The sequence below is a fragment of the Balaenoptera acutorostrata genome, chromosome 15 (genome assembly GCF_949987535.1).
Source record: "Balaenoptera acutorostrata chromosome 15, mBalAcu1.1, whole genome shotgun sequence".
NCBI classification, from domain to species: Eukaryota; Metazoa; Chordata; class Mammalia; order Artiodactyla; family Balaenopteridae; genus Balaenoptera; species Balaenoptera acutorostrata.
This window is the reverse complement of record NC_080078.1, coordinates 30,100,815-30,114,677: the sequence shown is the minus strand read 5'-3', so window position 1 is coordinate 30,114,677 and position 13,863 is coordinate 30,100,815. Positions and strand designations below refer to the sequence as shown.

General features: G+C 45.7%; 1 protein-coding gene across 7 annotated transcripts in view; it reads left to right on the top strand.

Annotated features, from left to right (window-relative positions):
* The window catches only part of CLEC16A (C-type lectin domain containing 16A), a 217,403-nt gene that overhangs the window by 14,708 nt on the left and 188,832 nt on the right, over positions 1-13,863 (top strand). For all 7 annotated transcript variants that reach the window (XR_009005334.1, XR_009005333.1, XR_009005332.1 and 4 more), the window contains exons 3-4: positions 2,130-2,263; positions 11,279-11,427. Coding sequence is in view for 4 of the 7 variants with exons in the window: in XM_007188393.3 (XP_007188455.1) it covers positions 2,130-2,263; positions 11,279-11,427 (283 nt within the window). In the remaining 3 variants the exon portion in view is untranslated. The remainder of the gene's footprint in view (positions 1-2,129; positions 2,264-11,278; positions 11,428-13,863) is intronic.

Below are 13,863 nucleotides of genomic sequence, written 5' to 3'. Positions count from 1 at the left end.
TTTGGTTCCAGGCCACCGCCATAAGGTGAATATTGCAATAAAGCGAGTTACACGAATTTTTTTGGTGTCCCAATGTATATAAAAGTTATGTTTACACTGTACTGTAGTCTTTTAAGTGTCCAATAGCATTGTGTCTGAGAAACAATGTACATACCTCAGTTAAAAAATAATGCTGTTGGGAAAATGGCGCCAATAGACTTGCTCAACACAAGGTCACCACAAACCTTCAATTTGTAAGAAAAACACAATATCTGCAAGGCACATGTATATCAATAGGGACTCATGGATATTTATTTTATCCTCTGGATTATAATCCAATACTACGTTATTTATTGTTTTGCTGGCATTGTTCCAGCTTCAGGCACTAGGAGCTCTTTCAGGACGCTTCCTGTGTCCCTTTGACTCAGCCCCATCCTTTTGGTTCTTGGAGCACTTCCTTACTTTCTGGTACTCTGAGGTGCTCCAGGCTCATCTTGCATTTTATCTGCCCCAGCCCTAGAATTAGCCACTTTTCCAAGGAGCCCCTTACTACCCTAGGGAGTTTTAAAAATCCAGGCTCCTGGATTTCACACTAGACCTACGGAATCTACCCCTGGGCAAGGTGTAGGTACAAGCATTTTAACAAGTTCCCAAGTCGGTCTTGGGGTGCGCTGAGCTTGTTGGGTGATACTTGGGAGTCAGTGCTTTGTACAACCTGCCGCAAAGGAAGACACGATAGGTCCAATGAATGAAATATTCTGGGGATCAACGTGGATGGCATTTGTAGGCACATGGGCTCCCAGAATCAGAGTTGGAAAATAATTTAGAGGTCTCTTTAAGGTCATATTTATTTATTCATTTACCTTTTCATGGATTCAAACAGAAGATCTGCAGCACTGAGCAAGTGCCAGGCCCATGTTCCTGCCACTTGACAGCAGAGGGAAGAGGGAGACCAAACACTGAGTCAACCAGCAGACCCACGGGACTGCCGGGAATTGTTCTGAATATCCCAGATGAGAGATTACCTGGTCTTAGCGTGAATACAGAGAACGCCAAACTAGAAACGTCATTTTCTTCCTTTAAAGACAGGCATTAGGGGGTCTGCATTTCAAGACTAAAAGAGCCAATGTGTGCCCCCAAAGTCAGTGCCCCCAGGCTGCATGTAGACAAATGTCCTGTCCAGGACAAGAAAGGCAAAGCAGACTTGGGGACCAGCTGGGGTCCCATGACCACATCAGCACCTTCTCTTTCCTTCCAGTTCTCATACCCTAGATGTGGAAACGACAGACTTGTTAATTGAGAAACCCAAACTCTTTTAATATTCAGCATCATCTCACCCCTTTGTAGGGAATTACTCTGGTTCCCAGGTTGTTGGTGAGCACTCAAAGCTATGAAAGCAAAGGAAAGAGGCTTAGTGAGGAAAACTAGGCTTATAAAATATTGGATGGAGGGCTTCCCTGGTGGCGCAGTGGTTGAGAATCTGCCTGCTAATGCAGGGGACACGGGTTCGAGCCCTGGTCTGGGAAGATCCCACATGCCACGGAGCAGCTGGGCCCGTGAGCCACAATTGCTGAGCCTGCGCGTCTGGAGCCTGTGCCCCGCGACGGGAGGGGCCGCGATAGAGAAAGGCCCGCGCACCGCGATGAAGAGCGGTCCCCGCACCGCGATGAAGAGTGGCCCCCGCTTGCCGCAACTGGAGAAAGCCCTCGCACGAACCGAAGACCCAACACAGCCAAAAATAAATAAATAAATAAATAAATAAATAAGAAAATCCTTTAAAAAAAAAAAAAATATTGGATGGAAAATGCTGCTTGTTGGGTTTATAAGTGTAGGTAGGTCACTGTGTAATCATTTAGTTGGGAAAGATCCTTCCCACTCTGTCAGAAATCTAGGAGTTCACTGCTTCCCAGAATCAGCACTGTTCTCACATTCCGGGAAGAGAGTCTGAAAGGTCGCATTTTTCTTGGTGGAGGACAGCATCGTGGGAGCTGGGTATCGCAGAAGCCGAGGCCACACGGGTGGTGTGATCTGGCTGCTCTGCGGATGCCTTTGTTGGGGTGCACACGCGTGTGCTGGGCGTGCAACCAGAGGACGATATGCATTTCCACGTGTAGAAGCAGACCACTGACGCTTTCCCATTCTCTCCCCAGCTTCTTCCTGGAGAAGAACATGTTCGTCTTCTTCTTGAACATCCTGCGGCAGAAGTCAGGCCGCTACGTGTGCGTTCAGCTGTTGCAGACCTTGAACATCCTCTTTGAGAATATCAGTCATGAGACCTCACTTTGTAAGGACAGTCCTGACACTTGCCTCCGCACCTCTGAGTGTCAGCTGCATGTCGTTTGCCGTGGCGTTCATGTTGCTGTTTGAATGTCTGTGCTTACTGTGTGTCTCGGTGTGCTTGGGCTGCCATAGCAAAATACCCCAGGCTGGGCAGCTTAGACGACAGAAATTTATTTTCTCACAGTTCTGCAGGCTGGAAGTCCAAGATCATGGTGCCATCAGGGTTTCGGGTGAGGCCTCTCTTCCTGGTTTGTAAATGGCCACATTCTCTGTGTGTCCTCACGTGTTCTTTCCTCTGTGCACGTGGAGAGAGGGAGAGTTCCGGTGTCTCTTCCTTTTCTTAGAAGGACACCAGTCTTCTCGGACCAGGGCCCCACCCTATGACCTCATTTAACCTTAATTACCTCCTGAAAGGCTGCATCTCCAAATACAGTCATGGTGAGGGTTAGGGTTTCAGCATATGAATTTTGGGGGCACACAGTTCACTCCCTAATGTCATTTTTTTCCCCTGCGTGGTAGGGTGCTGTGAAGAGCTAAGAGAGGGCTCCCCTCTGCTGTCATTCTGGGAGTGTTTGCATTTCTTCTTTATAACCTGTTATTAAAGAGCTTGGGTCGCTGAATAATAGGCCAACAGAATAAGCCATGGAAGCAGCAAGGTGAGGAGGAACGTGGCCAAGGAGCATGCAAGGGCGTGGCTTTGGCCCCTGACCTGCCTGCTTCAGTGCCACTGCCCGACTGACGAGGGTGTGACTCAGAGCCTCTTCCCGGCCCTCGATGAGCCCCGGGCTCTTTGTCTGAAACAACCAACCTGCGAGGCAGGTGCTGTCAGTGCCCTCATTTAACACCTAGAGAGTTTGAGTCACTGGCCCCAGGTGACAGCTCTAACAAGGTAGGAGTTGAGAAGGGGTTTCAGCCCAGGTGAGCTAGCTCAGTGGTCCTCAACTAGGGGTGACTGTGCTCCCAGTGGACATTTGTCAGTGTCTGGAGACGTTCCTGGGGGGCGGGCGCTACTGGCATCTAGTGGGTAGAGACCAGGACATCCCACAACACACAGGACAGCCCCCCACAATAAAGGATTAGTTAGCCCAAAATGTCAACAGTGCCAAGGGTTAGAAACCCTGGTTTAGCTCCTAATCCTCCAGGCTTGATGACAAGCTTTATTATTTCAAGGTGACTGCACCAAGCCCCAGGCCCTGCCTGCAGGAAGCAGGGAAGAGAAGACAAGTGATAGAATGTCTATGCCACAGGCAGGCTCTAGGTGCCCACGACAGGTTTAAAAAATTTCTGATGGGTGGAGAGAGGTAGAGATGGTGGCATTCCTCCTGAGGAGGGAGGAGGGAGGGATAGGAAAGAGCTGCTGACTGATGGCCATTAGATGGTGCTGCTGTCCCAGGAGACTCTCCTTACGCTGCCCCATGTCTGTGAGTTGCCAAATGTGAGTTGACTCACTCTCCCTGAGTGGTTTCCCAACAGCTTTTGTTACCCTGGATATCAATTGCGTGTGGTTTCTGAAAACTCCGAGAGGGGAAGACCCAGCTCAGTGGTATGGGCCATGGACGCAGACCCAAGCAGGTCCGAGGCCTGGTTCTGCCACATACACCCCATGTGTATTCCAGGGATTGAACTCTCCAAGCTGCAGTTTCTGCATCTGTGAAGTAGAGATAATGCTAGTACCTGGTGATTAGAGTGGTTTGAGTATTGAGTGTGACAGTGGGTGTGCAGAGTGTAGTATGGGGTCTGGCAGGTGGAAGTGTCCAGTTAGAGTTGGTTTTATCATGAAATCCAGCATTCCCCCAAACTGACCTAAGAAAACACTGGTATGATTTATGTCTCTGATAACCCAGCTAACCCCAGGGCTACTGGATTGAAGAGGGGGTTGAAAATTCTGGGCTTTCTGGATCACGTGGCCTTTCTTGTACTAGGACTAAAAAGGGTGCTGTGCTATAAGAAAACCCAGGCAGATGCTGCTGGCCTTACAGGGAATTCATCAGAGTGCTTTCATAAGCCCTGCCAAAGCAGCAGAAATTACTCCCATTTTACAGAACTTGGATGTATGGGGGTGAGAAGGATGGGTGAGATTTGCTTTTATTTTTATTTTCTAATTATAGAGAGAAAATGTCCTCATTATAAAACAACAACAACAACAAAAATCAAACATTAAAAAACTGTAGGAAGCAAAAGTTCTATAGAATCTCACCCTAAGAGTTCAGTGGACACATACCATTTTGCTGTTAGTTTTATTTTTCCCAACTTACTAGCGTATCTTAGATTTTTCATATTGTCCATTCATGCATCCCTACCTTGTTTGGTTTAAGAGCTGCATCTTGCTGGGCCATAACTTACTTAACGCGACCATGGGCGTTTAGGTGGTTTCCGTATTTTCATTATTACAAGCAGCCATTTCACGAGTGCACCTGTTGCCTGTTGGGTTTGGTGACCTAAGTGACAGAAGGCCTGAGAGCCTGAGATTACTTGTAGACTCCTGGGTTTATTATAAAAGGATACCACAGAAAGCTGGCCACACAGTGAGGGGGTAGTAGAAAAATCCCAGTCGATTAATAGAGGCACCTCCGCCACCCCCATGGTGGCCTCACCGACCACAGAGTCATGTCGTGGAGGCCCTGGAAAAGTCCCTGCTGGGGAAGGATGGGAGCGTGTGGCTCTTCCAACTCAAGAGTGCAGCCGAGAAGCCCGAGGTTGCACATCTCAAGCTGCCAGCATAGGTGTCTGTGCCCCTGGTGGCCCGGCAGCCACTAACCAGTCACAGTGGGGCTAACATTCCTTCTCCGGCAAGCCCATTCATCCCCAGCCAACCACAGCTGGCAAGACAGAATGAAAAGAAGTGCTCGAGGCATCAGCATCACCTGGCTGGTTGTTACAGGTGTGGATTCTGGGTGGGTAGATTGTGGACTGTTCAAAGAACAGAATACTATATAGCAGAAAGGAAAAAAAAGGAATGCACTGCTAGCACACATGCAGCAACATGGATAACTGGGATGTGGTGATGAGTGAAAGAGGCCAGACGCCAGAGGGGGCGTCCTGTATGAGTCCATGTATATGAAGTTCAAGATCAGGCAAAGCGAGTCAGTGGTGCTGGAAGTTAGGCTAGGGGCTGTCTTTGGGAAGAGAGTATTGACGGGGCAGGGGTGTGAGGGACCTTTCGGGGAGCTGGAAATGCACTGTGCCTGATCTGGGTGGTGTATTTATTTGCAAAAATTCATCAAGCTGGACACCTAAGGTTTGTGAGATGTGTGCATGTGTATATATATATATATATATATATATATATATATATATGTATATATATATATATATATATATATACACGCACACACACACACACACAGGTACGAGTACTTAAGATTCATATGTATGTACATTTTCACATACATCAAGCTATATACTTAGATTTATGATATACATAACCTCATTTTTTTTACAAGATATTAAATATAGTTCCCTGTGCTATACAGTAGGTCTTTGTTGTTTATTTTATATATAGTAGTGTGTATCTGTTAATCTCAAGCTCCTAATTTATCCCTCCCCCCACTCCCCTTTCCCCTTTGGTAACCATAAGTTTGTTTTCTATGTCTGTGAGTCTGTTTCTATTTTGTAAATAAGTTCATTTGTATCATTTTTTTAGATTCCACATATAAGTGATATCATAGGATATTTGTCTTTCTCTGTGTGACTTAATTCACTTAGTATGAAAATCTCTAGGTCCATCCTTGTTGCTACAAATGGCAGTATTTCATTCTTTTTTATGGCTGAGTCATATTCCATTGTGTGTGTGTGTGTGTGTGTATATATACATATCACATCATCTTTACCCATTCATCTGTTGATGGACACTTAGGTTGCTTCCATGTCTTGGCTTTTGTAAATAGTGCTGCTGTGAACATTGGGGTGCATGTGTCTTTTTGAATTAGAGTTTTCATCTTTTCCAGATATATACTGCCCAGGAGTGGAATTTCTGGGTCATATGCTAGTTCTATTTTTAGTTTGTTAAAGAACCTCCATACTGTTCTCCATAGTGGCTGCACCAATATACATTCCCACCAACAGTGTAGGAGGGTTCCCTTTTCTCCACACCTTCTCCAGCATTTGTTATTTGTAGACTTTTTGATGATTGCCATTCTGACTGGAGTGAGGTGATACCTCATTGTAGTTTTGATTTGCATTTCTCTAATTAGCAACGTTGAGCATCTTTTCATGTGGCTGTTGGCCATCTGTATGTCTTCTTTGGAGAAATGTCTATTTAGGTCTTCTGCCCAATTTTTGATTCGGTTGTTTGTTTTTTTGATATTGAGCTGTGTGAGCTGTTTGTATATTTTGGAAATTAAGACCTTGTTGGTCACACTGTTTGCAAATATTTTCTCCCATTCCATAGGTTGTCTTTTCATTTTGTTTACGGTTTCTTCTGCTGTGCAAAAGCTTATGAGTTTGGTTAGGTCCCATTTGTTTATTTTTGCTTTTATTTCTATTGCTTTGAAAGACTGACCTAAGAAAACACTGGTACGATTTATGTCAGATTTATGTCAGAGAATGTTTTGCCTATGATCTCTTCTAGGAGTTTTATGGTGTCATGTCTTATATTTAAGTGTTTAAGCCATTTTGAGTTTATTTTTGTATATTATTTTGTATATTTTTGTATATTTTCTAACTTTACTGATTTACATGCGGCTGTCCAACTTTCTCAACACCACTTGCTGAAGAGACTGTCTTTTCTCCATTGTATTTCTTGCCTCCTTTGTTGAAGATTAATTGACTGTAGTCGTGTGTGAGTTTATTTCTGGGATCTCTATTCTGTTCCATTGATCCATATGTCTGTTTTTGTGCCAGTACCACACTGTTTTGATTACTGTAGCTTTGTAGTATTGTCTGAAGTCTGGGAGGGTTATGCCTCCAGCTTTGTTCTTTTCCCTGAGGATTACTTTGGCAATTCTGGGTCTTTTGTAGTTCCATATAAATTTTAGGATTATTTGTTTTAGTTCTGTGAAAGATGTTGTGGGTAATTTGATAGGGATCACATTAAATCTATAGATTGCTTTGGGTAGTATGGCCATTTCAACAATACTAATTCTTCCAGTCCAAGAGCATGGGATATCTTTCCCTTTTTTTTTTTTTTTTTTAAAAACAATGTTCTTTTTTTTTTTTTTTTTAATTTATTTATTTATGGCTGTGTTGGGTCTTCGTTTCTGTGTGAGGGCTTTCTCTAGTTGTGGCAAGCGGGGGCCACTCTTCATCGCGGTGCGCGGGCCTCTCACCATCGTGGCCTCTCTTGTTGCGGAGCACAGGCTCCAGACGCGCAGGCTCAGTAATTGTGGCTCACGGGCCCAGTTGCTCCGCGGCATGTGGGATCTTCCCAGACCAGGGCTCGAACCCGTGTCCTCTGCATTAGCAGGCAGATTCTCAACCACTGCGCCACCAGGGAAGCCCTCCATTTCTTTAAAGCATCTTCAGTTTCCTTTCTCAATGTTTTATAGTTCTCAGCATATAAGTCTTTCATCTCCTTGGTCAGGTTTATTCCTAGGTATTTTATTTTTTTTTGACATGATTTTAAAAGTGATTGTCTTTTTTTTTTTTTTTTTAACTTTCTCCTTCTGATATTTTAGTGTAAAGAAATGCAACAGATTTCTGTATGTTAATCTTGTATCCTGCTACCTTGCTGAGTCCGTTTATCAGTTTTAATAGTTTTTGTGTGGAGTCTTCATGGTTTTCTATAGAGAGTATCATGTCATCTGCATATAATGACAATTTTACCTCTTCCTTTCCAATTTGGATGCCTTTTATTTCTTTTTCTTGTCTGATTGTTGTGGCTAAGACTTCCAATACTATGTTGAATAGAAGTGGTGGGAGTGGGCATCCTTGTCTTGTTCTAGAATTTAGTGGGAAGACTTTCAGCTTTTCACCATTGAGTATCATGTTGGCTGTGGGTTTGTCATAAATGGCTTTAATTACGTTGAGATATGTTCCCTCTATACCCACTTTGGTGAGAGTTTTTATCATGAATGGATGTTGAATTTTATCAAACGCTTTTTCCACATCTATTGAGATGATTACGTGGCTTTTGTCTTTTCTTTTGTTGATGTGGTATATCACAGTGATTGATTTGCATGTGTTGAACCATCCTTGTGACCCTGGGATGAATCCAACTTGATCATGGTGTATGATCTTTTTTATATGTTGTTGGATTTGGTTTGTTGAGGATTTTTGCATCTATATTCATCAAAGACACTGGCCTGTAATTTTCTTTTTTGTTAGTGTCTTTGTCTGATTTTGGTATCAAGGTCATGGTGGCATCATAGAATGACTTTGGGAATGTTCCCTTCTCTACAGTCTTTTGGAAGAGTTTGAGAAGGATCCCTGTAAGTTCTTTTTATGTTTGGTAGAATTCCCCAGTGAAGCTGTCTGGTCCTGGACCTTTGTTTGCAGGGAGGTTTTTTTTGTTTGTTTGTTTGTTTAATTACAGATTTTATTTCACTTCTAGTGATCGGTCTGTTCAAATTATCTATTTCTTCTTGATTCAGTTTTGGTGGGCTGTATGTTTCTAGAAACTTGTCCATTTCTTCTAGGTTGTCCATTTTGTTGGCATATAACTCTTCACAGTATTCTCTTATGTTTTTTTGTTTTTCTGCAGTATCGGTTGTTATTTCTCTTCTTTCATTTCTTATTTTGCTTATTTGGGTTCTCTCTCTTTTCTTCTTGGTGAGCCTAGCCAGAGGTTTGTTGATTCTGTTTATCCTTTCAAAAAACTAGCTCTTGGTTTTATTGATTTTTTTTCTATTGTTCTCTTTATCTCTCTTTTATTTATTTCCTCTCTGATCTTTATTATTTCCTTCCTTCTGCTGACTTTAGGTTTTGTTTTTTCTTCTTTTTCTTTTAGGTGGTAGGTTACGTTGGTTTTTGTTTTGTTTTGTTTTGTTTTTGAGATTTTTCTTGTTTTTTGAGGAAGGGCTGTATTGCTATGAACTTCCTTCTTAGGACTGCATCCCACAGGTTTTGTGTAGTGCGTGTAACCTCATTTTTAAACATATTAAAATTCTTAGGACCCCACTTCAGATCTACTGCCTCCTCTCTTAATGTGGGACCCAAGATTGACCTCAGGAATTGTTATAGTTAGGAGATTTTGAAAACTACAGACATGACGTCCTACCTGCAAAGCCTGCTCTGAGACTGTGTTCTAAGGACCACGCTGCGGCCCCTCTCATGCCCCGTGCTCCTGGATGGCTCTTTGTGTTGTGTTTGGTGATTCTAGCCTTTTCAGTATACTGTGACTGGCCTAAGTTAGGTACCTCTTTGGCACCAAATAAAACTTACTGGTTTATTTCTGTTCCCCCCAAGAACAACAGTCACGGTGACTGGAGGACTGGCGGTGGAGGTTAGGAATCTCCAAGCTTTCGTGAGAAGATGCGGGGTGGCAGCTCATGGGATCGGGTGCTCCCTCTGTGCTCCTCACTGTCCTCAGTGCTTTTTGCGCATTATCTCCTTTAGTCCTCACAACGCCCCACCAGGAAGGTCTTCTTATTCCTGTTTTCAGACAGGGAAGCTGGGGAGTGGTGCAGATAAGTGTCTTGCCCAAGGTCACCCAGCTAGGAAGTGGCAGAGGCAGTGTGGGTCCAAGTTTACCTTTGAACCCAGTGCCTCTGAGATATGAGCGTGACAGGAAGCCCTGCAGGACTTCTTAACACACGGAGTGCTGGGCCCTCCCAGAGATCTGAGTGGGAGGTCAGGGCTGGGGCCCAAGCCTCTGCACGTCTGACAAGCTCCTGTGCTGCCGGTCCCACTACCAGACTTTGAGAAGCAAGGCTCTGCCCCACCCTGCTCCCCTGCCTCACCGCGTCTGCCTGTGGTACAGGTGTGGATCACATCCTGCCTTTCCCCGTCTGTGGGGAGGCAGCTGGGATGGTACAGAGCCCACAGGCTGGCAGCCCGAAAGGCAGACAGTGGGCATGGCAGCACTGGCTTCGCAGGGTAGCTGGTAAGGACTCAGAGGATAACGTGTCTGGCCAGGGCCCAAGGCCAGGATTGCAGACAGTGGGCCCATGGGTCGCAGTGGGTCTGTAGACCCATTTTCACTGGCCAGCACAGCTTTCAGAACGAGTTGATCTAGTGGCTGACATTTCAACATCCAAGATACAGCATTATGATCTGTGTTTTCCAGCTTCCTCTGCAGAGTTGGAAGCGCTCACCACGCTGGGCCTGCACTTCTGCAGGGGCTGGGCCCTGGCAGCTTAGCAGGGGTGACTGCTCTCCTGTGGTTCCAGTGCCCACAGGGCCTCGGCATCCAGTTTTCATCCTTGGCCCCCATTAGTGCATGCTATTAACACAGGGCATCGGGCCTGAGTTTGAATTCCATCTCTGACTTACTGTCTCTGTGTCCTCAGGCAGGTTAATTAGCCTTCGTTTTTACTCATCTGCAAAACGAGGAAAACAAGGCCCACTCTGCAGCAGCATCATGACAGTGAATGATAGTGTAAAGCAGTCAGCCTGGTGCTGGGCAGGTAGTGGAGGTTCAGCCTCAAGTGGCCTTTATGAAATCATGTTGCCTTATAGGAAGGAAAAAACCACGTGGAGCCCTTTGTGGCATTCGAGGGTGACAGTGTGACATTTGATGGCAAAATGGGGCCAGCTTTTATAAGATACAGTGCAGCTTACCCTCATCCGTGGGTGGTTTGTGAAAATACCCAAATACCAGCTCGTCTGCCCCACCCCCCGGCTCTCTTGTTGAACTTTGCCAACAACGAAAGAAAATGCTCAAGTGTTCTTTTCTGTGGTGTGGGAGGCAGGGTGACCCGGCTTTTCTCTGGCATTGCTCTTGAACTTTCTAGTGACTACACATGGTGGCTGATTTCTTTGCTGGTTAAAGGTTAAGCTGCTCCCTATTAGCTTGACTGGTTCAAGTACTGATAGATTCTCATGGTCATCTGCTTGTTCCTGGACTTTCTCTGCTTGCCTTTCCTCGAGCATGAATTAACTAACCTGTTTTCTTTTGTGTGTTTTTTTTTTCTCCCTCTAGATTATTTGCTCTCTAATAACTATGTAAATTCTATCATTGTCCATAAGTTTGACTTTTCTGATGAGGAGATTATGGCATATTATATATCGTTCCTGAAAACGCTTTCGTTAAAACTCAACAACCACACGGTCCATTTCTTTTACAATGAGGTAAGTAATTGCAGAGGGGCACATTTGGGTGGAAAGCTAGCCAATCAGAGCAGCCCCTTTGGTCTGGGTGACCTCTGTTTACAAAGCACTTATGCATTCACTGTTTCCTCATTTTCATAGCAACACTGTTTGACCTTGGCATGCTTTAAATTTTTTTTTATTTAACAAGCTACCTTTTCCGTTTTTAATGTAAAATGCAATTTGCACTACCTGAGAGCATGATACTCTTGGTAGGGAGAAGTGCCCAGAAATTAACTTGGGGTCGTGTTCCTCTGTTGGCAAAACAGGAACTCCAGTCAGGCCCAGCTTTGCCACTTCCCTGCTGTGTGACCTTAGAGAAGTCCCAGTCCTCTGAGCCTCAGTTTCCTCGTCTGAGAAATGGGGATGATAGTTTCTACCTTGGAGGGTTTTCCAGGGGTTGAATTAAATGAGCTGATGTCTTCAAAGCGACTAGTATGTACCTGGCTCCCTAAAACTGTAGCCATTGCCATTCCTTATAAGCTAAAATCCCTGGTATTCCTTGAGAGAATCACCAACAATTTAAATAAATAAATAGCCATTGTTCTCACAATGAAGAGGAGCTTGAACACTCAGGTCAATTTATCTCACGTTCCAAAAGGTACAGATGCTGGCTGTCCTGGGGCTGGCTCATCCTGCAGCTCGACCACTTCATCAGTGACCCAAGCTTTTCCATCTTCCTACTCTGCTGACCATACAGTTGGCATCTGTCTTGAGGCTCAACCCCTCATGGTCTCAGGATGGCCGCAGGAGCTCCAAACATCACATACTTACATGCCACTGCCGAAAAGTCTGATGAGATCACATCCCTTCTTGTGCCCCCTTCTAACTTTCCAAAAAACTTCTTTCCCAGAAGCCTCCCAGCAGACTTCCTTTCCTGTCTTGCAGGTCAGAATTCTGTCACATTTCTCTCACAGTGTGTCTGACATTGGGGAGCAGGCTGGCAGGGCAGTTCTGGCTCAGTCTCTCACGAGGCTGCAGTCATCTGAAGGCTGGGTTAGGGTTGGGGGATCTGCTTCCAAGGTGGCTTGCTCACATGGCTGACCATTCGGTGCTGGCCATTGGCGGCAGGCCTTGGTTACCCAGGCTCCTCCAGGGTTCGCTTGAGTGTCCTCACAGCACGGCAGCTGGCTTCCCGTAGAACAGACGATCCTAAGAGACCAAGGCAAACGGTAACGCCTTTCAGGACTCGGCCTCGGAAGCCACATGCCATCACTTCCACTGTATTCTTTAGGCCGCACAGACCAGCCCTGACTTAGCGTGAGAGGACGCACAAGTTGTGACTTCAGGAGGAGAGGGTCATTGGGCCGTCTTGGAGGCCACGTGCTGTCTGCATGGCAAGTGTCTTCTGATCAGTGGTCACACGTGCTGCACAGCCTGTATTGGAAGTCAGACCATAGTCCCAAACATTTCCTCTGAGTTTGGGCAAAATTCATCTAGCTGTCTCCACGGGATGTGGCAACAGCAGCCTGCACCTTGACTTTCTTTGTCTAGATTTGTAATGGCAAGAGCTGGCCTCAAAGGGGAGAAGTACTAGCTGCCAGTCACAAAGTGTGGGGCACTTTGGAAGATGGACATTGTGCGGCCCAGTGCCTGGCCCACAGTTGGTGCTCACTAAATGTGCCCAGAGACCAGAGGGGTGCGGTTCGCGTTCTCCCAGAGGCTCTCCCGGGCGGAAGAAAACCCACCTGCAAAGTTCAGACCAGAGAGGGAGCCCCATTCTTCCCCCACTCGGGTGCAGCTGGGCTTCTGTGCACCTGGTGGGGAGGGCAGAATGTAGGGATTCTGGGGCCCGAGTGATGCTTCTGGAAGAGTATCCTGCTGATCCCCAGAGGAGTGGTAGGAGGCTGATTTTTGAGGTGGACTTAGTTTCCTTTTCTGTGGACCAGTGCAGTAGCTACCACCTGTGACGTGCACATCTGCTTCTAGTGCTCAAAGTGGCGTTGCCTTCATTAGACAGGTGTCACCTCGCTGAAGGTCATGGGTTCCCTCTTCCCCGCCCCTCACTGCCTGGGGGTGCCCTCCAGTCTGATCCGGAGCCATGTGGAAAACTGGCCAGAAGAGGGCAGCAGAGTGCGCCACAGCGTGCTGTAGCCCGGATCCTGTGTGCCTTTTCCTTAGGGCTCCATCAGTGGAGTTCTTTGGTTCTGAACTGTTTTGCTCTGTTCTGATGACCCCTTTTTAATGGCAGAAGATTCCCGAGACCCTCCTTTTCCATGATAATGTTTACACTTTTAGTGTTTCCAAATAGGGAAATATATATTATAGGTTCTGAACGTAGTCAGACTTTGCATTTGCTTTTTATTAGTAGAAGCGGCATCTAATAATAACACCTAGCATTACTACCGAGTGCTCGTTAGGTATCAGGTGCCAGGGTAATCACTGTACCTGAAATAATCTCATTTAATCCCAGCAACC